Raw genomic sequence first — 25,283 nt, 5'->3', positions numbered from 1 at the left:
TTGTACAATGTCATAATTTTCTAAATCCGAATACATCAGTTCCTCTTTCTACTTTCTTCCGTTTCTTCAGGAGTTTCCGGGTTCTGATGGAGCAGCTGCTCACCTGTAAACCACCTGAGATTGATCCTGCAGGTCGCTGAGCCAACAGCCAATCACAGACGGGACCTCTCACGCCCACTGCTCCGGATTGGCTGACAGATGAGCAGTCTCGTGTGTGTGTGTGTGTGTGTGTGTGTGCGCGTGCGTGTGTGTGTGTGCGTGTGTGTGTGTGTGTGTGTGAGACTAGACTTCATTCATGTTTACATGTGTTGCTCCACTGCGCCTCAAGCCCACAGAGAGAGAGACTCTGCAGCACGACCGACAACAAGCACCGGCAGCGTCTCCACGAGCTGCTCGGTGAGTGAGAGTCACCGGGAACAAGAGGAACGTGTGATTCTACTGACGGTAAGTGTCCGGTTCGCGACTTTTTAACCGTTTAAAGGTCTTGAAGTCATAGCGCTCGTGACTAGGAAGGAAGAGGCGAAGGGGGAGGTCGGCATCTCGTCACCATAGCAACGCCACGCCGCAGCACCTATAGCTTTACGTTCAGCTTCATTTTTTTGAAGTCACCGACTAAATGAAACGTTCAGTCGGTGGTTTCCTCGAAGAATTGACAAATTCCGTCTTCTTGGAGGTTCTGTGTGTGTGTGTGTGTGTGTGTGTGTGTCTGTGTGTGTGTGTGTGTGTGTCTGTGTCTGTGTGTGTGTGTTAGTGACCTAAATAAGATATCCTGTGACCCTAAACGTTGTTGGTGTTTCAATAACAGCTTTCTGAAACTATAACACTGTGTTAAGTAACTCAGTACATTGGACCAAGTATTAAGTACAACTTGAAGGTACTTTTACAAATACTTGTTATTGTAATATTTGCCACCGACCCATTGACCCAGTTCAAGCTTGTCAAGTGTGAGAAGAAAACAGTGTTGACAAGTTTCCTTATTTCTGGTATTTGTGGTCCGTCGGTACAGAACCGATTATCTGAAGACACCGTTTTGAGCTTGATGACGATGTTGCAGACATTTTTCACAGTTTTATCACATTTTAGAGAAGAAGAAACATTAATCTAATTATTAATGGAGAAAATAAGCAGCAGATTAATCGACGATTGGAGATAGTTTTTAGTTGCGGCCCTGCATTGTTCTGAAATGGACCAAACTGCAGGATAAGTACTTTGACTTCATGTGCTTTAACTCTATTTACATGCTGCAACTTCTGTTCTTTGACTTACGTCGAGATATTAATGCAAGACTTGTACTTGTAACTGAGGATTGAGAGGAAATACTTTTGGGCTTTGCATCGTATTCTGTGACCCAAGAGACTCTGTGACCTCACATGACAACGAGCACATCCCTTGCACTACACCACCTTTCATATTTAATAACCTGAGATGTTCTTTTTTTTTTAAAGCAAACAACTAATATCACTCAGTAAAGAACACACCAGATGTCACATTCAATTATAATTGGCCCTTTAGTTTATGAGAGCTCATGTGGCCTGTGTAACCCGCTCTCTGTCACACACACACACACACACACACACACACACACAGGCAGGACACGACTGGGAGCTCAGCGTGTGATCTGTAAAGCATCACGATGAAGACACAAGGTTGACGAGTAAGTACGGACGAGTGTAGGATGTCAGCTGATGGTTAATTCATGTTGATCAATCGAGCGACCGGTGTTTGATTTGATCGACGCCTCGGCCTCCATCTTGGAAACACGTATCCACTTTCTCTTCTTCTTCTTCTTTACCAACTCTCTGACCGTCATGTTCCTTTCTGCCCAGAAGATACATCCATGTCCCGCCTGCTCTCTTACCGAAACACAGAACAGAATCAAATTTAACATCTTCTTCAGGTGTTCAAATATCCAGGATTTATGCCCCCCCCCCCCCCCCCCCCCCCACTCCCCCCCCGCCCCCCCCGCCGAGGTCCTCTGCTCATTCTCTCTCCCTCCATCATGTCGAGAGGGGATCAGGTGTTTGTCTGTTGGTCACCAGATCCACCGCTGGGCCCGTTGCTTGAGTGTGTGTGAGTGTGTGTGTGTGTGTGTGTGTGTGTGTGTGTGTGTGTGTGTGTGTGTGTGTGTGTGTGTGTGTGTGTGTGTGTGTGTGTGTGTGTGTGTGTGAGTGTGAGTGTGTGTGTGTAAGTCAATCTGAGCTGAAACATCCTTGTGCAGACACTAATCTACTGTGTGTGTGTGTGTGTGTGTGTGTGTGTGTGTGTGTGTGTGTGTGTGTGTGTGTGTGTGTGTTTCAGAGGTTGAGATGTGGTCCGGGGGTTTGTCTGATGAGGAGCGTGACGGCTCCTAAAACTGAAGCTTCCTGTAGCGACGAGGCAGAGAGACAGACGGACGGACGGAGGAGGCGTCGCCTTCAGCCTCACAGATGTAGGCTTTTAACAATGTAGGTGAGTAACGTAAGGTCATTTCTTCGAATACTGACGTCGGTGAGACTCGGCAGTAAACATTTATACATCAGTCCTCCGATAAATCCAACCTTCAGTGAAGGTCACAGAGTTTTTGTTGTTTCAGAGAAGTGTCGCTTCTAAATACAAAATATTACATTTAATTCAACAGAACCACAAACTGCCGCCTCCACAAGGACAACAAGGTGGAATCTGCTCGTCTTCAAGACAGATTGATAATTAAAGAGCATTCTATTGATGGATTATGTATTAAACACAATTTTACAATGAGCAGTTAGTTCATCAACAGAATATTAGCTGACAGTGATTTTGATAAACATTTATGTCCTACCGCTTCTCAAAATGTGACAAATTAAATACCGTTTATTTTGTCTAACAAAATTAGCAGTTTTTTTTAAGACTTTAATTTGGATTCAAACATGTTTTTTTTGCCATGTAATTGGCAAAATAATTGATAATGTAATAGAAAAATGTCTAATCCATCTATTCTAGATGTTTTCTATAAATTTGAAAGGTTTTTTATTTTCTTTCTGTCACATTTATCCAAAGAAACTTTGGATTTAACCATTGAAACAAGTGAAAAGTGGGTTAAAGTAAAGTAGACAAACACTCAACGTCAGCACGGCGAGTGAAGGTGCAGCCCGAGTGTTGAAGTTGATGCGTTGACATTTACTATGAACTGAAGTGACTGACTGACTGTCATTGTTTGCCGAGGACAGACGATACAACGGCGTTTTGTCCGTGTGCCTGTCGGTGTTGTTGTCGTTGCTGTTGCACGCCGGTGTGATAATAACCTTGGAGGAATCCTTGGCGGGGCTGGACCGGTAACTGGACCCGGCCGCGGGGTCAGCGAGGCGTCTCGGTCCCCGATGTAAAGCTCACGCTGCAGGGCCCGGATTATCCAGATCACTGGATCAGAATACTGTTACCTGGCACCGTAACCTCCCACAGTGTACCTGGGATGTCCCTCCTTAATGTCGCCCCCCCCCTCCTCCCTCCTCTGTCACAAACATTACCAGGAGTCAACTTGACCTCACCTTCACCCCACAAGACACCAGATAGGAGGCAGAACAGCTGAGACGCTGCCGTGGCGATCGCTGCGCTCTGGTCCGAGTGCAGACGGACGTTTGCTAGATGAGGAGACCCGCACCTTTTCAGGTTGAAGTTGAAGTTGATGCTGTTGTGTTTTGTGACTTGTTGTTGTGTTTTGCACTTCAGGGCCACCGTACACGGGGCCACCACCTTGGTCCAGGCTGAAAAATGTCAACGGCAGTTGTGCAGACGTTCATGATCCCCAGAGGATGAATCCAAATGTCTTCATCCGCCCCTGACTTTTGCTCCTGCGCAATCATGAGGTTCAGTTTTCTGCCTCAGAGAGAGAATCTCACCAACTATTTCATAGATTGCCAAAGAGATTTGATACAGCGATCCGGGTTTGACCCCCTTTAACCTTTAATCTAGCGCCACCATCAGGTCAAAGTTTCAGTTTGACAAAGTACCTGCAGAATCACCCTGAGCTGTACTCTGCGTTAAGAGCCAAAATCGAAACGTTAATCATATGCATTGTCTCAATAACAAATGCATTGTCTGTAGTGTGTACATAAGTTTGCACTTACATGCTGGGGGAGAAACGGCTGCAGAAAAAACCTCACAAAAAGTAAAAGTGATGTAATAAATGTCAGGACATTTTCATGTAAACTGGCAGGAGATGTTTTACAGTTGCAGTCTGACTGACGGTTGAGATATTTCTAGTCGTGTCAGTGTGTTGTTTAATTCACCGACTCTGCTCCTGCTGTGTCCTTTTGTGTCAACATTACGAATGCAAAAGGCGTATTACTGTACGTGCTTGTTATTAAATCCCTGCGCTGCTGTCGCAGTGTGTTACCGACTGTGAGTGTCCGTCCTGCCACGATAACTCTTGAATGCCAGTGAGGGAACAAGGTGCCGACAGCCAGAGCACTCGCCTGATGAGAGCAATGGAAACGGAAACATGATTCCATGCGCTTCACACTTTGCAGCGTGCACTTTGCTCTGTTTGACTGAGTCTCATCGTGAGGCGGTGCAGCACAGGATCTATGAGTGTTGGAAAATGGCAGAATTTGTTCGTTTGTCTACACACTTTCATTTGAACTTTTTAAATGTGCTCGCGGTGAAATGAGCTCATGCTGCGTGTGTCTCTGTGTCTGGCAGGATGGGTCTACCTGTGGACAGCCCAGACACACACAGCGATGTACTTCAGTGTGAGCAGCCGGGAGAAGACGAGGGCGAAGGCCGACACGACGCCTGCACCCGCACGCCGCCGCCGCCGCCCGACATCAGGAAGAGGAGGAAAAGCAAGAAGAGGTACTTTACTTTACCCGTTCTCCTCCATTTGAACCCCCCGCAGTTATTTTCACAGTGCAGGCACATTAACAGCTGGGCTCCCTGACAGCTTGTCCTTGAGGCTCTTGAGTTTTTTGTTGTTGTGTCTCATTTGTCCTCATCGTTCGGGGGGGAAAAGGACGATGAGTGTGCAATGAGGCGTCTGTAAGCACCTCGCGGCGAAACGCAGATGTCTGTCCCTCCTCTCGTCTTCTCTTCTCTTCCAGATGACTGTGGATCAACCTCACCAACTGCAAGTATGAAAGTGGTACGTTGTCTCTTATTCTGTGGATGTCTGTGGTAATTTCCCACCAATTCTTTGGCCTTTTTTATTTAGCAGCATCCTTAGTTAAGCGGAGTTTGGGGCAGTAAAGCGAAAAAACACTGTTGGCCAAAAGTATGTGGACACATGTGGGAGTAGTAAGTAGTTTAAGACTGGAGCTGTTTTTCTTGGTTCCACTTGATGGAAATCTTTATGTCACAACGTATACAGATAATTTTGTTTGTTTGTTTTATGATTTATGATGAATCAGGAGCCCTCAGTGGAAACATTTTAACAAACACATCCACTTTGATAATTAACAGTAAAAAATCCCCAAAAAAGAATTTGAAACCATGTTGAATGGTAAAATTCACAATAAAATACAATAATGATAAAACATCACCAGTGTCAATAATGTAGAAAAAACACCACAACATGAAATATGACATAAATGCCAATGACAGTGGAATTAGCTCAGATTAAAAGTTGGATGAAAACGGCAGTTAGAGATCCGAGGCGAGTGTACAGTAATCCACAGCCTAGAGCCAAGAACGCAGGAAGCAGCTTCATCACGCTGCTGCTGTAATAACATCTAAAAGAAATATACCTGCGATTTGTCTCAGTGCGACGAGCCGCTCGCAGATTCGGCCTCCGGGAGGCGGCGGAGGGCGACGACTGGACGCTGTTCTGGACCGACTGCTCCGTGTCTCTGGACCGCGTGAAGGACATGAAGCGTTACCAGGTATTCTGATTGAACTTCGCAGGCGGTCGCATCACCGCCGCCATCACCGCCATCATCATCATCAACGGGCTAATTGAACTGAACTCCGACACTGTAAAAAAATAATTGTGTGGTAATTCAATTTCTGCGGCCGGAGATGGAACACGGAAGACGAGACTCTCCGGCTGCTCTTTTTCAATTTGTAACGTCTTCGTGTGACTTTTTAATTAAACTCAATATGTTTACGGATGAATAAAAAAAGGAAAAGATGGATGTTTGTATAAAGATTGGGCAAAGTATTCTGGCTGGTAAAAGACTTTCAGTCTGTAATCTAACGGGGGGGTAATTCAGTGCAGTTACTATTCAGCAGGTTAATACCAACATGGATTGGTTTATTTTGTCATAATAACACATACAAATACGCCGGTCCATCCTCATACGCTCAAAAGATATTTCCCATCAACCGCGTTCTTGTCTTTGCAGAAGATAAACCACTTCCCAGGGATGAGCGAGATCTGCCGCAAAGATCTGCTGGCGAGGAACATGAACCGCATGCTCAAGCTCTTCCCCAAGGACTACAACATCTTCCCCAGGACCTGGTGCCTCCCCGCAGAGTCCGTCTGTTGTTGTTGTTGTTGTTGTTGTTGTTTTCTTCTGCTCGGCGGCTCCCCAATATATATGCTAACGTCTTCTCGCGCGCTCTGCAGTTACAGTGACTTCCAGGCGTACACCAGGGCCAAGAAGAGCAAGACGTACATCTGTAAGCCGGACAGCGGCTGCCAGGGCAAAGGCATCTTCATCACCAGGTCGAGTAGAGACGTTCCGCCTGGGGAACACATGATCTGCCAGGTTTACGTCTCCAGGGTGAGAGACTCTCATCGGACGGCGCATACCAGCACGCACACAGGTTGATATTGTGTTAACATTTAGTCTTTCCTTTCCGTTTCCCCAGCCTCTCGTCATTGACGGATACAAGTTCGACCTGCGTATTTACGTGCTGGTGACGTCATGTGACCCGCTCAGCATCTTCATGTTCCAGGAGGGACTCGCCCGCTTCTGCACCACGCAGTACAACGAGCCCACACACGGCAATGTGGTAGGACATGTGAACGGACACGTCTGGTGATATTCTATGTTTTTAGAAATATCACGTACAGACCCAAACATCTATCTATCTATATCTATATAAATCTATCTATATACATCAATATCTATCTATCTATTTTTTTTTTGTACAGCACTTTTCATACACCAAGACAATTCAATATCCTTCACAGAACCATAAAATAATACAGCAAAGATACAACAATATTCAATTAGAGTGCGAAAGAAATAGATAAAATTGCTTCACAAGATTAAAATAGAAGGAAAAAATAAATATATATAATAAAATGAAATAAAAGGACCGTGCAAGCGGATGAGAATAGTAAAAATATATTTAAAATCCTAAGGTAAGCAGACCAGCGTCAAGTCCTGATATGTGTATATTTGTATATGTAGATATGTATTTCTCTTTCTTTTCTGTGACGCTCTTCCTGCCTCTCGTCTGATTCCAGGAAGACGTGTGCATGCATCTCACCAACTACTCCATCAACAAGCACAGTGAGAACTTTGTCCGCGACGAGGACACTGGCAGCAAACGGTAGAAATAAATCATCCCGTAGTGGACAGTGAATATTTGTGTACGATCACGATATTACATCACAATTACTAGAAAACCACATTTGCCTTTGTGTTGTATTTGCTCCCCCCGCAGAAAACTGTCCACCCTGAACAAGCACCTGGAGTCCGTCAGCTCCGACACGGAGAAGATGTGGTGCGACATCGAGGACGTGATCATCAAGACGCTGATCTCCGCTCACCCCGTCCTCAAGCACAACTACCACACGTGCTTCCCCAACCACACGGCCGGCAGCGCCTGCTTCGAGATCCTGGGCTTCGACGTGCTGCTGGACCAGCGCCTCCGACCCTGGGTGCTGGAGGTGAGAGACCAGACTGCGTAAACTCCGGTTTCTTATCGTTCTTCTGGGTTAACTAATAAAACGACAGAAAAGTATGAAGGCCAAGTTCAAAACTCGCTTCACACATGTCTTGACAGTGATCATTTCTTTTCTGAATAGGCTTATTGCAGCTCTTTATAGAAGCTTTATGGTGTTTGCGTTGCATTAAATATTAAACCCCAGACCTCTGTATTTTTATGGCTACATCAGCCAATCTAGTGGAAATATGGTAGATGTCTTTTTTTCTGCAAAATTCTATTTGCCACATCTATCTTTAGAACCTGGAGGAACTCCACTAAAATGTAAAGTAAATATTTGTGGGTTGAACCGTGTTTGTAATAAGATTCAAGGGATTCAAATGTCACTCAGGAAAAACATATCATATTTAATATCTAATGTCCAGGTGAACCACTCACCCAGTTTCACCACCGACTCGCCGCTGGACCGCGAGGTGAAGGACGCGTTGCTGTACGACGCGCTGGTTCTCATCAACCTGGGCGCCTGCGACCGCCGCAAGATCACCAAGGAGGAGAGACGCAGGGTGAAGGACAGGCTGCAGCAGAACCGCTCCAGAGAGGCCAGGTGCGCTGCTGTCACACGGGAAAAATGGTTTTATCCAAGGTCGCATGTGCGTGACAGTTAATGTGTGTGTGTGTGTGTGTGTGTGTGTGTGTGTGTGTGTGTGTGTGTGTGTGTGTGTGTGTGTGTGTGTGTGTGTGTGTGTGTGTGTGTGTGTGTGTGTGTGTGTGTGTGTGTGTGTGTGTGTGTGTGTGTGTGTGTGTGTGTGTGTGTGTTGTAACCACCAGGTCGGAGGAGCTGCGGCAGTGCCAGGCCGCCACGGTGGAGCAGACGGAGCGCTACGAGGCCAAGCACCTGGGCGGCTTCAGGAGGATCTACCCCAGGGAGGGGGGCGAGAAATACGACAAGTACTTCAAGCACAGCAGCTCGCTCTTCCAGGAGACGGCGGCGTCCAAGGCCAGGGAGGAGTGTTCCAGGTAACCGCGGCAACGCGTTCCAGCACAGCCGGTGTGTGTGTGTTGTCACAACTGACGAATCCATCGGCTGATTGACAGACGACAGTAAACGATCGTAAGCTTTTCTCATGGAGGTTCTGAGAGTGTGTCCATCACGTCAGGAGAACTCAGAGGTCGTCATCTGATGTAATTTAAACTGACACACACAAAAACACACAGGCATCAGGTTATTTTTGTCTTTTCAGTATCAATTTCAATTATTTACTCAAATACATTTTTTTTTATAATTCTTTCTATGATATATATTTTTAAATACTTAAAAAAGAAATATGAATACAGACAGATTTTTTTTCCTGACATTAGAAAAATAAGTTTTCAGCCCGTAACTAAATTCAGAAATGTTTTTATTTTATTAAATTTTGTTAATTTAAAGAGTAAACTGCCCTTAAATATAAAGAATAGAATAGAACAACAGTAAAAGGCTAAATGTTAATTATATTAATCAGGAATAATAATCCTATAATATAATATATGTGTATATATATCACACAAAACCCACCAACAATGGAGCCTTTATTCTGCATAAGTAGAAGGTTTACGGTGGCTTAACTTACCTACATATTTGTAGGCTTCTTTATGAACAGGTGGTGAATGAAAACAAGTCAAATTAAGTTGTTGTAAAAATATAAAAATATTTATTCTTGTTATCGAACATCCTGTACATTGTTAAACACTACAAAGTATTTGTTTATGAATACATCGGTGTGTGTTATAAACCATTGATCAAATGTTTGATTTGTGCTCATGAATGATAAATAAAATGTGACCTACTTTGGGATACTTTGTAAGGATTATCTAAAATGATTTCATTTGGGATTTCCTGTGTGCTTGTGTGCTCAGGCAGCAGCTGCAGGATCTCCGTCTGAAGCAGGAGCAGCGGGAGCAGAAGGACGGTCGGAGGAGGGACCTGCAGGGGGAGACGGCGGGGGAGAGGTTCAAACCACGACGGGCGTCGACACAACCGCCCCCCGGCGTCCCAAACTCTGACCGCGACCCACAGCCGGTGAGTCGTAGTGTCCGCGTGAAGCCACCAGAGGGCGCCACAAACGGCTTCCGTCGCGTGACGGATGGCTCATATCCTGCCTGACCCCGAGTAGTCAAGAGGAAATGTATATATACATATTCCTGCTGATAACTTTTATTGGCCGCCTCTCATTTCAAATTCCAATATGTTTTAGTTTTTTTTCCACAGCGGGAAAACACAAACAGTGTTTATTAATGATTTTTTTCCCGTGACAGTAACTGCTAATATGTGAAGTGAAATGCAGACATGTGGTTACATGTACAGTAAGGCTATGACAACAGATTGAATCTAATGCGTCTCTGTTTTTCCTCCACAGCCTCGTGTGTCCGGTGAGTCGGGGGCAGAAGTCCGAGAGGAGAAGCAGGAGGAAGAGGAAGGAGAGGAGGAGGAGGAGGAGGTGGAGGAGGTGGAGGAGGTGGAGGAGCAGCGGCGACTGGATGCTCTGCTCCAGAGGAAGAAGCTGCTGCAGGAGCTGGGGGTAGTGGAGCAGGTCCGCCAGCTGCTGCTGCCGCAGGGCCGGACAGAGGGAGGGGGGGTCCCGCGGGGCGGCGGCCACCAGCAGAGACGACCGGAGACAAAGGTGAGTCCTGACCTACAGGTCAAGGGTCAATCGACAGGAAGACTTTTACAACCTGTATAGTTTTCCTTCAACAGGAAGACTGACCTCAGATGGACTGAGGTTTTTTCTCACTTTACTGTTTTTCTTTGCTTCCAGTTGGATCCTCTGGTGCAGCAGTTTCCCCACAGGACGAAGCAGCAGCAGCAGCTCCTCTGCACTCGGATCTCACGGCAGGTACACGACCAGCTGATTGGTCACCATCCTGATTGGATCAATCAAAAATCCTTTGCCCATTTATTGGGATCCACTCCAAAATGTAATGGGTTCTTCCTCTGGGTGTCAGGTCCCACCACCTCCACAAAGTGTCATGGACGTCAGCTGGGTAGTTTCTCAGTAATCCTGCTGACACAGACAAATGTCTTTGGTGGAGGAATTAATCCCATATTTTTGTCACCAGATTTAGTTTTTTTAAAAGACATAAGGAACGTAAGATGTGTCGCTCATTTAAAAATAATCACTTCAGACTCAGTTGTTATGGCGAAAAAATCATTTTCTATTTTGTTTTGCATCTTTTTTACACTTGAATTATATTGATTAATCTCCTGATTATATGATCTATTAAACCTTCGATATACTGCACATCATGTATTTTTTTAAATCCTTTTTGAACACATCTATATATATATATATATATATATATATATATATCCACAGTAATATTTTCAATTTGATAGTTTTGTTTTAGACAAAATTCTGTCATATCCTGTATGACAAAGAAAGTACAGAAACTCATATTTGAGATACTGGAAAATAAGAATATATATATATATATTTTTTTTTGTTTTGTTTGTTTTTTTGCTACAAGTTAATCAATTGCTCGACTCCTCATTGCAGCTCTGCTTGTAACACCTGATATTATTTGTGTTTTAAGGATAATGTGTAACAGAAATGTTTTTCAAATTAAACTGAAGGTTTTCCACCGAGGTTTAGTTACTTAAACTCTGTAAAATTGTTGGTTTTAAATCTAAAAATGTGGAAATATTGAAATGTAAATCAAAATGTATTAAAGCTTCCCAGGAGCTTTAGAAGCCCAGTGGATATGAATATAAACATCATAAATAATTATCAGTGAACGATGAAAACGTGAGAAAAAATACCACAGGATTAATTTCTCAGAGCAGAATAATTCCTGAATGATGACGACATGATGTCATTGCAGCACGTCGTCCACTCACACTCGACTCAGCAGCAGCAGCAGCGGTTGATCCGGACCACGGTCGACCAGCGGAGCCTGAACGAGTCGAGCTGCCTGCACCACGGGGCGGAACTACGGAGGACCATCAGCGCCCAGCGGATCCACTGGCCCGGTAAACACATGCCTGCTCCCTGAACACAGAACTGTACACAACTGTACACAACTGGTCTGGTGCCTTATGGAGCTAAAGCAAAAAATATGTCACAAGCTCCTTTGGGATTTGTTTCCTCTATTCTTTCCAATTTTTTTTATTTTACACAATTTAAATAAATAAATATATATTCTTATGTCTTTCACAACAAAAAACATTTTCATTATTAAAAATGTGTCATTGATTTAAATGTAAAAGTGCGAGGAAACAGAGCTGTTAAATATTAAAACACTTCCCTCAGCCAAACCTCCAACAACGATCAACATAATTCAACCTCAATAATTAGTCTGCACTTTTTATTTTGGTTATTACTGTTGCACTATTTCCTCCTGTTTAATAATAAAGCAGTTTGTGAGAAATCTGTTTTATATTGAATATCACAGGAGAGAGTTTCCAGAGAGCGTCATTATTAAAACACATAATTTAAAAATAAACAAGAGAAAAGACAAAGAATTTAAAATTCACAATGAGATTGTTACCCCCGATTCTTTTTCTCCCTCAGTCGGCGGCTCTCAGTTCGTCCCACAGGACGACTGGAGCAGCTCCTGCTCCGACGCCCGGTCCCGTCCCGCCGTGCCGCTCCTCCACCCCGTCCCCAAGAGAGGCCTGCGCTCCCACGACCCCGCCGCCGCCCTGCAGAGCCTGCTCGTCATCTCGTCTCTGGTCCGGAGGCCGCCTGGCTTCTCTCACGTGGTCCGGGACTCGTCCCTCAGCAGGGGCCCCCGCCACGGGAAAGGGCAATGAGGAGCAGAGGGACCCCCGAAAACCGGGTCAAAGACCAGAACCTGCTGCAGGCCGACGCCCGCAGACTTGAAGCTGCTCCACATTTGAATCCACTTTGGATTAAAAGCTGGAGGTGGAGATAACACACACACACACACACACACACACACACACACACACACACACACACACACACACACACACACTGCCTGTTACGAATGTCTCCCATTTGTAGATTTCAATATCTGGACACCTGCAGTTTTAGGCTGCTCGCCACTTCACAGCAAATATGACATTATGTTTTTGTTTTTTTTTAGAAAACATTTTCTACCAGTGTGTGAACAGACGTGTGTAATATTTTTGCTCTGAGGAAGAATCATGTGGAGCAAACCTTGTGTTTTGTGCCAAAATAAAACCTCACAGGCCTCATGGAACTGAACATCTGCACATTTTCTCTCTGAAAAAATATCAGAATCTGCTCAAATCAATCAAATGAGATTCTAATTCTTGAGTTTTACAAATTAATAATAATAATAATAATTGAAACTCGAGGGTCTGTTGCTTTGTTTGTGCTGTCAAGTATTGAACAAAACTTTTTTTGTTTGAGTTTCGTGGCCGTAAAGTTTTACAGCTTCTCTGCTGCCGGTTTCTTTGTTTCAGTCGAGAACTGAAAACAAAAATATAAGTAAAATAAAAAATAAAAAAACTTTTAAAACTCTGAACCATCAGAGAGGAAATTGGCCCAAAACAATACACACAGTGTTGAAATGATGAAATGTGGGCCTAAATTTTTAACATCTCAACCAATAATTGGTCGATAATTCAAAACTGTGTGGAAATATGGTTTTTTTTAAATTGTTATATGAATAAAAAAAGAAAAGAAACAGAAAGGCCACGTGAAGATGTTTTCTTTAACCTCAGTGTCTAATCGAGGTTTATAAAACTAAAAATTGACCGACTGCTTTGAATAGAAAAACATATTTTTATATATAGTTTTATTATAAATGTATATATTGGACAAAACACTGAAGGCCTCTGACTGCAGACGCCAGGTTTTCGTTTTTTAATGATTTAAAAAAAGAACTTTTCTGTCTTGTCAGAGAAAACAACTGTCTGATCTCCTGTGAAGTTAAATTCAAGATTAATTATGAGCATAAACAGATATTAAAACAACAGAGAAGATATTCCATAGTGTTGCTCTTATTTAATTTAAAACGTGTATTTATTTTTCTATCAACAGACATTGTGAGGAAGTGACAGTTGTTGTTTTTTGTCTGTTTGAGGGGTGAACAAAATAAAGCGCTGAGGTCACGTGATGGATTTAAGGAATTTATGGTTTTATTGTGTCTAGAAATGTCGGAGGTCCTCGTCGGTGGAAAGGAGCAATCTTTGAAACAAACCAAAACGGAAATACACCACAAGAAGGAAAATAAAACAAAAAGGAGAAATACATTTTAAAGGATTTATTAAAGGATCTAAAGTTTAGTTTTGTTCTGATGATATTAATATAAAATGTGGTTGTTTTTCTGACCTTGAAGGCATCATCTTCCATCTTTGGCCTGTGTGCGCTGACAAAAAATCATCTGCAGAGGGGAATTCCTTCATTTTCATAAATCATAACGAGCTTTTAAAATGAAAACGATTATATTCTAAAACCAAATGATTTGAGCAGAAAAAAAGAGCTCGATGTTTCTCATGTGAGATTTTGAGATTTTACGCAAACAGTGCGTAATTGAAAGACATCACACACTCTCAAGGATTTGGAGATGTAGACGGATTATATTTTAAATCATCTAAAAGATTATTAAACACGTGAATCCTTAAATGTCTGGATCATATTCAGAACAATCAGAATATGTACAGACCTTTTCAGAACCAGGTCCAGCAGCACAACGTCCACATCCTCTCACCAACGTCCGTTTTTAAAAACGTCCCAGGCCTTGGAGAGGAAACAAAGATGGCGATGAGAAGAAGAGACGAGAGGGAGAAAGAAAGAAAATGTCCTAAGCTGCTGTTTTATGAAAATTTACAACTTTGCCAGGGGAAGTTTTACGACCGGCGCGGCTCCGGGATTGGCTGCCGCCGGCCACGTGCTCCAAGCAGGAATGGGAACTTATTATTTCCCATGAGGGTTTTTTTTATTTTTATTGCAGCTGCTGTTTTAACACACATCCCTGTTTCTGACCGACAGTGTGTGTGTGTGTGTGTGTGTGTGTGTGTGTGTGGAGACAGTGTACTTGCGTCATTTTCCCCCTCTGCGCGACGCCATGTTAATGTGCCTGTTATAGACTTTATGTCGGTATGTGTTCGCGTCGGCGGCAGCATCTCTCTCTCTCTCTCTCTCTCTCTCTCTCTCTGTCTCTGTCTGTCTCTCTCTCTCTCTCTCTCTCTCTGTCTCTCTCTCTCTCCTGGATGCGGGATTAACTGTCATGTGCGGGATTAACTCTGGTGAAATCACTTGAGAACAAAGTGGAGGGATTAGAGCGGCGAAGCAGCGGGAGGAAGCTGCGGCGGCTGCAGCCTCACGCATGGAACATGATGGATTATCAACAAAAGGTAAGAGAGCGGCGTGTTTCTCATAATCCCTGCAGATTAACTCGACACGAGCGCGCCGCCGCAGCTCTGATGTAGATGTCAACCTGGTGTTGATGTTACTGGAAATGAGATGAATCCACAAGATGATGGGAATTATCCAGAGCATCCTGCGTCCTGTGTTGGCTTGTTTCTCCTCCTCTTACGTCCCTCTGAGCTATTCACGACCAGACGCTGCGCTGTGACCGTTTGGCTCAAAGACGTTTTGACCTGAACACGAGTGGAAACATCCACAGTGCGTCAGTTTGTGAATCTCAGGCCTGGACCGCGGGTTCATGATGGAATGTGTCTGGTGTCTGGTGTCGGCTGCAGGCCACAGGCTCGACGTTGAGGAGGATGAGGAGGATGGTGATGAGGAGGATGATGAGGAGGATGGTGATGATGAGGAGGATGGTGATGATGATGATGATCATGATGATGATGATGATGACGATGATGATGATGGTCATACGAGGCCTAAAGATGCTGCTGACAAACATCTAGTCACATTTCGATATTTCTCTCCACCTGATGTCTGATTTTGTTTTTCCTTTTATTCTAGAAGAAACGTGTCACGAGTGTTTTCTGTTGCTGCTGCGCGGCGCTGTTTCCGCCTCTGTTGTTGTTGTTGTTGTTGTTTTACTTCCATTTTTTCAATTTTATTTTTGAACTACTTGCTCCGGTCGTGGCCGTCCACCGTTGTGTCTGTGATTTGTGGCGCTTCTCTGTGTCTGTCTGCTTTTTCTCTTTCTCGCATGAGAAGATTTTGTGAAACGGAAAAAACTCTTGATTGTCTTTGTGACAGTAAAGTAGTTTAATTGGTTTGTTTGCATTTTTTTTCAAGTCAAAAAAGTATATAATAATGCAGCAGCAGCTGTTATGATGCTGCACGAGCTGCGGCCTGGTCGAGAGGCGGCGACGTTTTTTTTTTTAATTGAAGCAAAAATATATTTTTTTCGATTTTAACTTTTAGATGCAAAGGTTTAGGAAGGGGATATTATCAAAATCAAAATAATATTGCAATATCATTAAAGCTAAAATCTGGATTATTCATTTTTATGAGCTAATAATAGACTTTTTTTTCTTCTGTGAAGAATTCAAAATATTAACAAATTATAGATTTCAAACAACAAACTGCTTTATTTCGTTATGAGAATTGAAATTTTCATTTACTAAGGTCATTTTTCTAAGGATGAAACATTTTTAAAGTGACAGAAATGAACTAAATGGAATAATAAAGATCATAAATATGAATCATGACGATTTACTTTTCAAATTTCACTGTTTTTTACACAAAAATCCTGAAAATTGGTAATTGATAATCGACAAAATGTTGGGGTCATTGATAATAGGAAGTATAGTTAATTCTAATGTACATAACATTAATAGCTACTAATAATAACATGTATTGAATTGATCTTCTTCATTATTATTATTATTATTATTATTATATTCAGACATTAATAAATGATCCAGACATTATCCAGAGACTTATCTCACATATTTATACTTACAGTTTTTTTAAATCAGTGTCCTCTTGATCACGATGGGCGAAGGTGAAGATGGTGACGACGGTGATGATGATGATTGTGTGTGTGTGTGTGTGTGTGTGTGTGTGTGTGTGTTTGTGTGTTTGTGTGGGTCCTCCCTCCTCTCTCCGCACGTCCTCACTTGGTGCTGAATTAGGATTCAGGACTAGCTCCTCGCACCTTGTTTTTGAAGAGAGTGAAAGATCAACAACAACATTATTGATTATCCCTTTTATGAGAGGATTGAAGAGCACGTGCGTTTTGTTGGTGTCACAGTTACAGTTGATTGTTGAGGAAGATCGAAGTGAAGGTTAAAGAGGCAGAGTGAAGAGAGACAGAGACGCAGAGTGGGAGATGTTCGCCATGGAATCTGTGCGTAAATGGAAATAATGCGCAAAGTGTTTGGTTTGGTGACATTGTGATGTTGCTTTTTCTTCCTCTTTTGCATTTTGTGTGAGAGAGAGAGATACACACACACACACACACACACACACACACACAGACAGAGAGAGAGAGAGAGAGAGAGAGAGAGAGAGAGAGAGAGAGAGAGAACGAGGGTGTAGAGAGGGAGAGAGAGCTTGTTTATGACGGAGTCCTTCTGTTTTACCGGACTGTAAAACGAAATGAAATGTCATATACAGTTCACATATGCCGTGTGTGTTTTTTTATTGAGTGTATATATATTTATGCATTTCTACGAGTCGCGGCGTCCGTGTGAAGTGCGTGCGTGCGTGCGTGCGTGAGCGTGCGTAAAGACCGACAGACTCCGACTCACCGGGGACCCGTGCGCGCAACAAGAGCCCCCCCATGGGTGCAATAGTGCAAGCGCAGGCGGCGGTGATTGGCTGCAGGTTGATCAGATGGTACACTTCCCCTCCGTACTCAGTGGCACCGCGCAACCCCCCCCTCCCCAACCCCCCTCCCCTCCTCCTCCCCCTCCTCAGCAAAAACCAAATCTCCGATAAAGTAATGGCAAAACCACTTGGACTATAAAAGACAACAAATCATATTCCTCCGGAGTATATACACCCCGTTGTCCACCCAATGAGTTCCTATTTTGTTAACTCAACTTTTCCCGTGTCTCTGCCGGGAGGACAGGACTCTCTCCTGGGTCAGATACCGCTCTACTCCTCGGGATACACCGACCCGTTAAGACACTACTCGAACGCGGCCACGTATGGAGCGGCCGGCATGCAGGAGAAGGTCTACCCGGCGTCCTACTACCAGCAGACGGGCGCGGCGGCGGCCGCGGCCATCTACGGCCGGGCCGGCGCCGCGGCCGCCTGCGACTACAACCACCCGGTGGGGACTTTCTACAAGGACGCGGAGGGCTCGTGCGCCTTCTCGAGCCGCGACGAGCAGCCGCTGTTCGTCACGCAGGAGCACCAGCAGCGCAAAGCGGAGTGCGCGGAGCAGACCATCACCGGCATGAGCGGCGGCGGCGGCGGCGGCATCGACGACAAGTCCTCCACGCTCATCTACCCGTGGATGCAGCGGATGAACGCCTGCTCCGCCGGTGAGTGACTCACGTTTAACGTCCGGTTGTTTGTCACCGGAGCTCGGGGGGAGTGTGTGTGTGTGTGTGTGTGTTTGTGGAGCGAGCACCGGGACTGACAGTTACCTGTCAGCTGCGTCACACTTACACTAATATTTAATCACCTTAAAACTTGGAAATTAAGATTGTAACTGTACGTGTGATGATTAAAATGATCACAGAGTCGCACATGGAGAGTTTGTGAATATACGCTCACATGCGCACGGATCTGCACGCGCCCTCAGGCTACACTGCATCATCACCACATACATACACGACGACACGCGCACGTACACGCGCACGCACGCACTTACAGGCAGCCTGGGCCTTCATCACCCGAGCTCCAAACTCTAACTGTCACATCTTCAGACTGGGCCTTTGTCAGAAATATTACACACACACACACAAAAAACACTTAAAGGTCAAAAAACAACAATCAACACAATGTGCATTTCATTATGAAAAAATCGACTCGTCTCGCAGTATAACTCTGACTCCTGGTGTTAAAGAACTGATATGCAGTTGTCATCACGAGAGAGAGGGAGAGAGAAATACAACGTTTGGACACTTTTACGCACCAACATCATCCACATTCTGATCCACATCCCACACTGACCTATACATCAGTGTCTTCCTTCAGAGGAGGTTTTTAAATAAATATATATGTAGATATGAATATTGGGTGTCATAAGCTCAATAAAGAAATCTGATTGGGGAATATATATATATATATATATTTAAAAAAAAACTGGATATAAGCGTCTGAGGGCCATCCTCAGATGTGTGCGTACAGGACGAGGCTTCTATCAGAATCTTTTATCAGTACAGTTCATAACTATATCATAATTTACTACTTTATGCACACTAAACAATATTATATATTTGTATATAAGTGTGTGATTTAGAGTTGCAAAACACTAAAGTGACACTTTATTGTTATTTTTTCAGATACACCACTACAGATTTTGAGTGCAGTTTCAGGTACATTCTCCCTCCGGCACTTTGGAAAATTCCTCTCGAGGGCAAAACACTTTGAATTAATAACTGATTGAATATGGGCTTTTCTTTTGCTTCTTGGTTCCAGGGCCGTTCGGCAGCAGTGGTCGCCGGGGCCGACAGACCTACACCCGCTACCAGACCCTGGAGCTGGAGAAGGAGTTCCACTTCAACCGCTACCTGACCCGCCGGCGCCGGATAGAGATCTCGCACGCGCTTTGTCTGACGGAGAGGCAGATCAAGATCTGGTTCCAGAACCGCAGGATGAAGTGGAAGAAGGAGAACAAGCTCCTGAACCCGTCGAAGACGCCCGAGGAGGAGGAGGAGGAGGAGCAGGCGGAGAAGAAGAGCTAAACAAATACAAAATAAAAGGACACTGGCAGAAAAGGCACGTGTTTGTGTGCAAATTAATAATAATAATAAAAATGTATTATTTCTGACACCACGTTAGAGGCGTGTAGAGACTCTGAGTCTCTGCACGGTGATGATGAAGATGTCTGCTCCTCCTCCTGTGTGTCTTCGTGCTCGTGTCTTTTACTTTAGGGGACTATGCAAAAAAAAAAAAAAGAAGAAAGAAAATCCGCCAAAATGTAAATAATTTCTAGTGTTTAGTTTTTCGACAATGTTGTTACCTCATGATCATAGATCCTACTGAGTTTATATTATTATTATAATAACTATGGCTCTTCCTCATGCCATTATTACACTGTAAACATCTCGTGGTGGTGGTGTTGTTGTTGTTGTTTAACAGTCTATAGAGGCTTGTTGTTGTTGTTGTCGTCGTCGTTGTTGTTTACAGCTGTGCCATCCACACGTTCAATTTGTACCGACGAGACACGTCATTACATGTTATTTATTATTATTATTGCTGTTGTGTGTGTTCCCATCAATGCACATCTGGATATTGTTGTGCAATATTTTTGTTTAGGAAAATTGTACATATAGAGAAATAAAAAGGCTTTTTTTGATGTATATTGGAAAATCTCTGTGGCGTCATTCATGCTCGAGAGAAAAAACAAAACCCTGTATATATTAACACAGGCCTACAGTAAAAAGAATTCATAATAATCATACGTATTGTTGTAGGGGCATTGTGCTCCAATAACCCTATAAATCCACATAAATACCAGAGTAAAGATGAAATTTAATTTCCACTCGGACACTTTGCTGCACGTGAGCCTGTCTCTGTGACGTGTGACGTGTTCGTGGACTGAACTCTCCGCGCGCGCGTGACATAAATGATGGATCGCTCCGCGCGGCCTGACGAGCGCGTCCCGGCGCACTGCCGCCGCTGTCCGCGAGATGGCGCCCTCTGCCCGCGCGGCTCTCGCGGCGCAGCGGGGAGGCACCATTGACTGGAGCCTTAACGACCATTATTTCGTCATCATTTGTAACCATGGAGCATGAATTACCTCTTGGAAGTCATCAGTGAGGATTTACGACTGGTCAACAAAGGCACGTGATTCCCGAGCGCTCTCCCATATTTGGCCGCATACCTGGCAAAGTACAGTAGGGGCTCCATTGCTTATAATTCATGATTGCGTCCATAAATCGTGCAGGCACGCCGGATTATAGCGACAAAGATCTACAAATCGAGGCTTTAAAAATCCAAGCAAATGAGCTCTTACTTTGTAAACTCGTTCTCGGGGCGCTATCCAAATGGCTCCGACTATCAGTTACTAAATTATGGGACTAACGGCGCGGTGAGCGGCTCCTTCAGAGACCCCGGCACCATGCACTCCGGGTCTTTCGGCTACAACTACAATGGCATGGACCTAACGGTGAACCGCGCCAACACCGGCGGCCACTTCGGGGCCGTGCGGGAGGATGCGCGGGGCTTCGCGCCGGACGCCCGCTACAGACAGACGGCCAACAACAACAGCAGCTGCTCGCTCGCAGCCCACGAAGACCCGGTGCCGCCGTCGTCGTGCGCCACCGTCAGCCGCGAGCCGCTGGAACTAAAGAGCCCCTCTCCCCCGTCCGACCGGAGCGCGACCTCGGCCGGCGGCGGCGGCGGCGGCAACAACCAGCTGAACAAAAGCAACAGCGCCCATTTCACAGAGATCGAGGACGCCGCCGCCATCGGCTCCGAGAGCGAGGACGTGGCGCACAGCAGCGGCTCCGGCTCCGGCTCCGGCACGGCACCGCGTGCGCAGCAGCAGCAGCACCAGGAACCCAACGCCACCTCCTCCACTCCCTCATCAAACGACTGCCAAACGCCACAAATATTCCCCTGGATGCGGAAGCTGCACATAAGCCATGGTATATTTATTTTACACATCTATACTACTATGATATGGTTTTGGAGGCTGTCACGCTGCTGACCGTGTCACACGAGTCTGTGCCCGCGTGTTGCATGAGTGAGCAGGTTTGCTGTGGATGATTTGAGGGGGGGGTGTAAATGAAAGGAGCAGCATTTGTTAAGTCTTTGTGGGACTGTGTGGAGTCGGTGTGTCCAGGTTCACTGCTGCTGGAGAGGGGGGACAGGGGGAGAGAGAGAGGGAGTCAGGAGCTCTGCGCAAAGTGGATCTGAGCTTTTCCGCTTTTTAAATGTGGCCCAAAAAATGGCGAGAGCTTGAGATGAGAAAGTAATGTTATGTGTCGTGTTGGTTGCATGCTTCACACACACACACACACACACACACACACACACCCCTCCTCCTCCTCCTCCCCATGCACCAGTGACCTTTCTGTGTCGAAAATAATGATAATAAGTAGGCCTACAGCAGCGGCCAAGGAAAAAACAATAATCCGCCTGTTTCTGTTGTTGCGGTGCAGTTTGCTAATTCCTCTTGTCTGGGTGTCTCCCCCCCCCCTCCCCCCACCCCCCACCGTGAAACTGTAGATATGACTGGACCGGACGGGAAACGGGCCCGGACCGCGTACACCCGCTACCAGACGCTGGAGCTGGAGAAGGAGTTCCACTTCAACCGGTACCTGACCCGGCGGCGGCGGATAGAGATCGCCCACGCGCTGTGTCTTTCCGAGAGACAGATCAAAATCTGGTTTCAGAACCGCAGGATGAAGTGGAAGAAGGACAATAAGCTGAAGAGCATGAGCCTCGTGACGGGCGGCAGCGCCTTCCACAACTGAAGAACTTTTTTGGGGGGGGCGGGGAAGAAGAGTAAAAGAGAAAAAAAAAAGAATAATAATTAATAATGAAGAAAAGAGGAAAAGATAAAAAAAGAGAGAATCCATGAGTACTGTATTGAAAAGCGCAGCACCTTGCAGCATGCTCTGTTGTGATAGAAGAAGAAGAAGTATTCTGTGGTGTTACTTTTCATTTTGACTGTCGTTGTACTTATGATATAGCTCATTAGGTGTTCCCATTTGGAAAAAAAAACAGTTGAAAGTTGTAAATATTCTTGGGGTGTATTATTATTAATGTTATTATTATGAATTGTCAAATGCTCTTCGCTCTCCATCATCAGTCTCTCTCTCTCTCTCTCTCTCTCGGAGGTGTTTAGACTTGAGCTTTCTTTGTTGTAACTTTTCTCGACGGTCTAACAGGAGTAAAAAAATAATAATAATTCACTGTACAGTAAAAAAAAAAAAAAAGAGAAGAAAAAATAGAATTTCAAACCATATGCTGCTCTCCATTGAATGTAACGTGTCCCGGGGCCATCAGAAGCGCTTTAGTGAAACTTTGACATGCTCTTTTTCTTCTTCTTTTCCCTCGTGGCCATCGAAACGTTCAGAAAACAAAGCCGACGTGTAGCTCTGTAGGAGACTTCTGTGCATATGTTGTTATTGTTATTATTATTGTTATTATTGTTTTAGAGTCAATTATGAGCAATGCAAACGTGTATTCAAAAACCTGTCAATGTGATCAATTTTTAGTGCAAAAAAAAAAAGGAGTTTTTATTCTGTGGATTATAGGCAGTGACGTAACTTTCTCTCTCTCTCTCTTGTCGCCAATAAGCTTTTTGTATTTGTCAGTGAACTCATCATAAGCGCTTGGAAAAATAAAAAAAAAGTTTCTCCCATTTGCTTTGAACAGCGTCTCGACTGTGTCATCAATTAAGAACAAATACATATATATATATATATATACACATATATATACACACACATATATATATATATATATATATGGATTATGAAATAGTCTCGTTGAGCAGCGCGAGGCAGCTGCGCCACACCCGAGGAGTTACACTTATTAATGATTAACCTGGAAGAATTCTTACAAATGCAAAAATTGACAACAATATTTCAGACTATTTTTCTGTAGCAGAAAGTGAAAGAGAAGACTTGTATATATTTATATATATTAAAAAACAAACTTACCTCGTTTGACCTCTTTGCAGCCAGACGCGTACAACGTGTATGTTGTTGATAAAAATAAATAAATAAATAAAAATATATCCACAGGATATAAAGCTTTTTGTCTTACAGGTGTTTATATATAAGGCAGCTAGGCTGAAGTTGGTTTAAAAAAATCCCCCTGTTACCAAAGATTGTATAGGGCCTATATGACTTTACAGACTGTGGAAAAGTCACGTGAGGTCCATAAAGTTGGGTTTTATGGTTTTGGGGAGTAGACAATGTTCTATATAATTCACAACCTTGAATGAAAGTGACGGCTTAACTGCGTGGATGGGACCGGGGGAGAAGGGCTGGACTGTGGGGACGTGGTGTCCGGTCGTGTTTGGCTGCTGCATGGGGGGAAAACTTGGAATAATTGTTTCCATTTAAAAAAATATATAACAAATACAGTTGCTGCTAGAATTGTATCTTTCAATAGTTAATTCAAAATATCAATTTCTTATTTGCTTATTTTAAAAATGCATGTACACTCTTACAATTTGAGACCAAAGTCTGATTTCTTCCACTGCTACCTGCAATTAAAAAAAATATATATTATTGTTATTTGAAACTTTCAGTATTTTCTAATATTCAAAAACCTTTACTGGGTCTATTTCTGCACAGTAATGGCCAATATTGATTGGTTTCCAGGGCTGGAGATTTAAAGAATAACACAAAGTGCTTTATTTAGCAAAAAAAATCTAAAATGTTTTTAGTTAAATAAAGATTATCTTTTGACTCTAAGATTATTTCTGAGCCTTTGTGCTGCCGCCATGACGCGAACTTGAGCGACGCCGTGGAGAGATTTATCTCCTCTGTGTCGAGTCACCGAGCGGCCAAAGGTGAAGCCTCGGACAACCTGGAGCTGCCCGGACACACGAGGGTCACTGGTTATAACATAAAGACTATAATAATAATACATAAATACATAATGATATCATCTTCAGGAAAGCAAAAGGGTTTGGATTGTGCAAAATTTCCCCAAAGTCTCTCCAAAATCATTTCAGCCTCTTTTTTAAAATAAGAGAGAAAGTTAAAAGCAGTATGTTGGGTTATATGGGTCCCAGACATTTCCCACATATTCATAACTATTAAGTGGCAATTTAACCATGCGTAATGAGTATTGCATATTGATAGGGGTAATCTGTACCCGGATCTCATGCATAATTCATGGCGGGCGGGGATCATCGCCGGGTCAGGAGACGGTGTGGGGCTGAGGAAGCTGCTGCTGCTGCTGCTGCTGACAGACTTTGCACCGTCACCATCCACACTGGTGTCTGGGAGAAGAAGAAGAAACCAACACCACATCGGTGTTTTGCACATGGAAGAAGAAGATTAAATTATTTTTAAATTCCAGTGCATGTGGACGGTTTAAAAAGAAAAACAAGTCTGTGCGTAAAAATGCGTAAAATGAACAGAATTTGGTTCCACTGTTCCCCCTCCTCCTCCTCATCTGCTTTGTAACAAGAGCAGTTTAAATATTAGTGTTTCTAGAAAGTGGCGCAAGAATTACAGCAAATATTAATAAATCTTCCTCCATTAAACTCTATTTTTAAACGTGTGTTAAAATGATGAGCATGGAATCAATTTTCGACACTATTTCCTGATGTTTCCAGTTTCAGATCCAGTTCATCTAAATAATACATTGTTACATATCAGCTCTAAAAATTCACAGTAGTGAAGTAATTCACTGTTGAATTAGTAAAACATGAAATAAAAAGCTTCAAAGTTCAAAAGGCGTTTGGACTTAAATGTGATTTAATGTGATGAAAATGCAGAATGAATGTCTGAG

The 25,283-nt window shown here is 43.9% G+C and overlaps 3 protein-coding genes and 1 long non-coding RNA gene across 6 annotated transcripts; 3 read left to right on the top strand and 1 right to left on the bottom strand.

The window, feature by feature from the left end:
• Positions 1–108: 108 nt before the first annotated feature.
• On the top strand, positions 109–12,995 carry ttll6 (tubulin tyrosine ligase-like family, member 6). The gene is made up of 17 exons (XM_047327864.1): positions 109–444; positions 2,299–2,444; positions 4,657–4,809; positions 5,058–5,095; positions 5,713–5,831; positions 6,294–6,424; positions 6,518–6,674; positions 6,763–6,906; positions 7,367–7,452; positions 7,567–7,792; positions 8,214–8,392; positions 8,617–8,805; positions 9,685–9,847; positions 10,185–10,448; positions 10,584–10,661; positions 11,647–11,794; positions 12,336–12,995. Exons 1-17 carry the CDS (start codon positions 199–201, stop codon positions 12,575–12,577), a joined length of 2,709 nt encoding a protein of 902 aa, XP_047183820.1. The 5' UTR covers positions 109–198; the 3' UTR covers positions 12,578–12,995.
• Positions 9,491–14,541, bottom strand: LOC118287344. The gene is made up of 4 exons (XR_004785633.2): positions 14,422–14,541; positions 12,313–12,683; positions 11,663–11,825; positions 9,491–10,826 (listed from the first exon to the last, which is right to left on the bottom strand). It is a non-coding gene; the product is annotated as an uncharacterized LOC118287344 (long non-coding RNA).
• Positions 14,542–14,936: 395 nt separating this feature from the next.
• hoxb6b (homeobox B6b) lies at positions 14,937–20,158 on the top strand. Of its 3 annotated transcripts, XM_035612411.2 has the most exons (4): positions 14,937–15,112; positions 17,755–18,172; positions 19,139–19,171; positions 19,275–20,158. In XM_035612411.2, exons 1-4 carry the CDS (start codon positions 15,092–15,094, stop codon positions 19,538–19,540), a joined length of 738 nt encoding a protein of 245 aa, XP_035468304.1. In that variant the 5' UTR covers positions 14,937–15,091; the 3' UTR covers positions 19,541–20,158. The 3 variants fall into 3 exon arrangements, with proteins under 3 accessions (XP_035468304.1, XP_035468302.1, XP_035468303.1); XM_035612409.2 differs by lacking the exon at positions 14,937–15,112 and having other exon boundaries at positions 17,642–18,172; XM_035612410.2 differs by lacking the exons at positions 14,937–15,112; positions 19,139–19,171 and having other exon boundaries at positions 17,642–18,172.
• A 468-nt stretch (positions 20,159–20,626) lies between these two features.
• hoxb5b (homeobox B5b) lies at positions 20,627–22,771 on the top strand. Its single transcript, XM_035612401.2, has 2 exons — positions 20,627–21,448; positions 22,032–22,771. The coding sequence occupies exons 1-2, from the start codon at positions 20,803–20,805 to the stop codon at positions 22,277–22,279; spliced, it is 894 nt and encodes a 297-aa protein (XP_035468294.1). The 5' UTR covers positions 20,627–20,802; the 3' UTR covers positions 22,280–22,771.
• Positions 22,772–25,283: the final 2,512 nt, after the last annotated feature.

Source organism: Scophthalmus maximus, chromosome 16, assembly GCF_022379125.1.
Source record: "Scophthalmus maximus strain ysfricsl-2021 chromosome 16, ASM2237912v1, whole genome shotgun sequence".
Taxonomy (NCBI): domain Eukaryota; kingdom Metazoa; phylum Chordata; class Actinopteri; order Pleuronectiformes; family Scophthalmidae; genus Scophthalmus; species Scophthalmus maximus.
The sequence above is the reverse complement of the archived record's forward strand: the minus strand, read 5'-3'. Positions and strand labels throughout refer to the sequence as shown.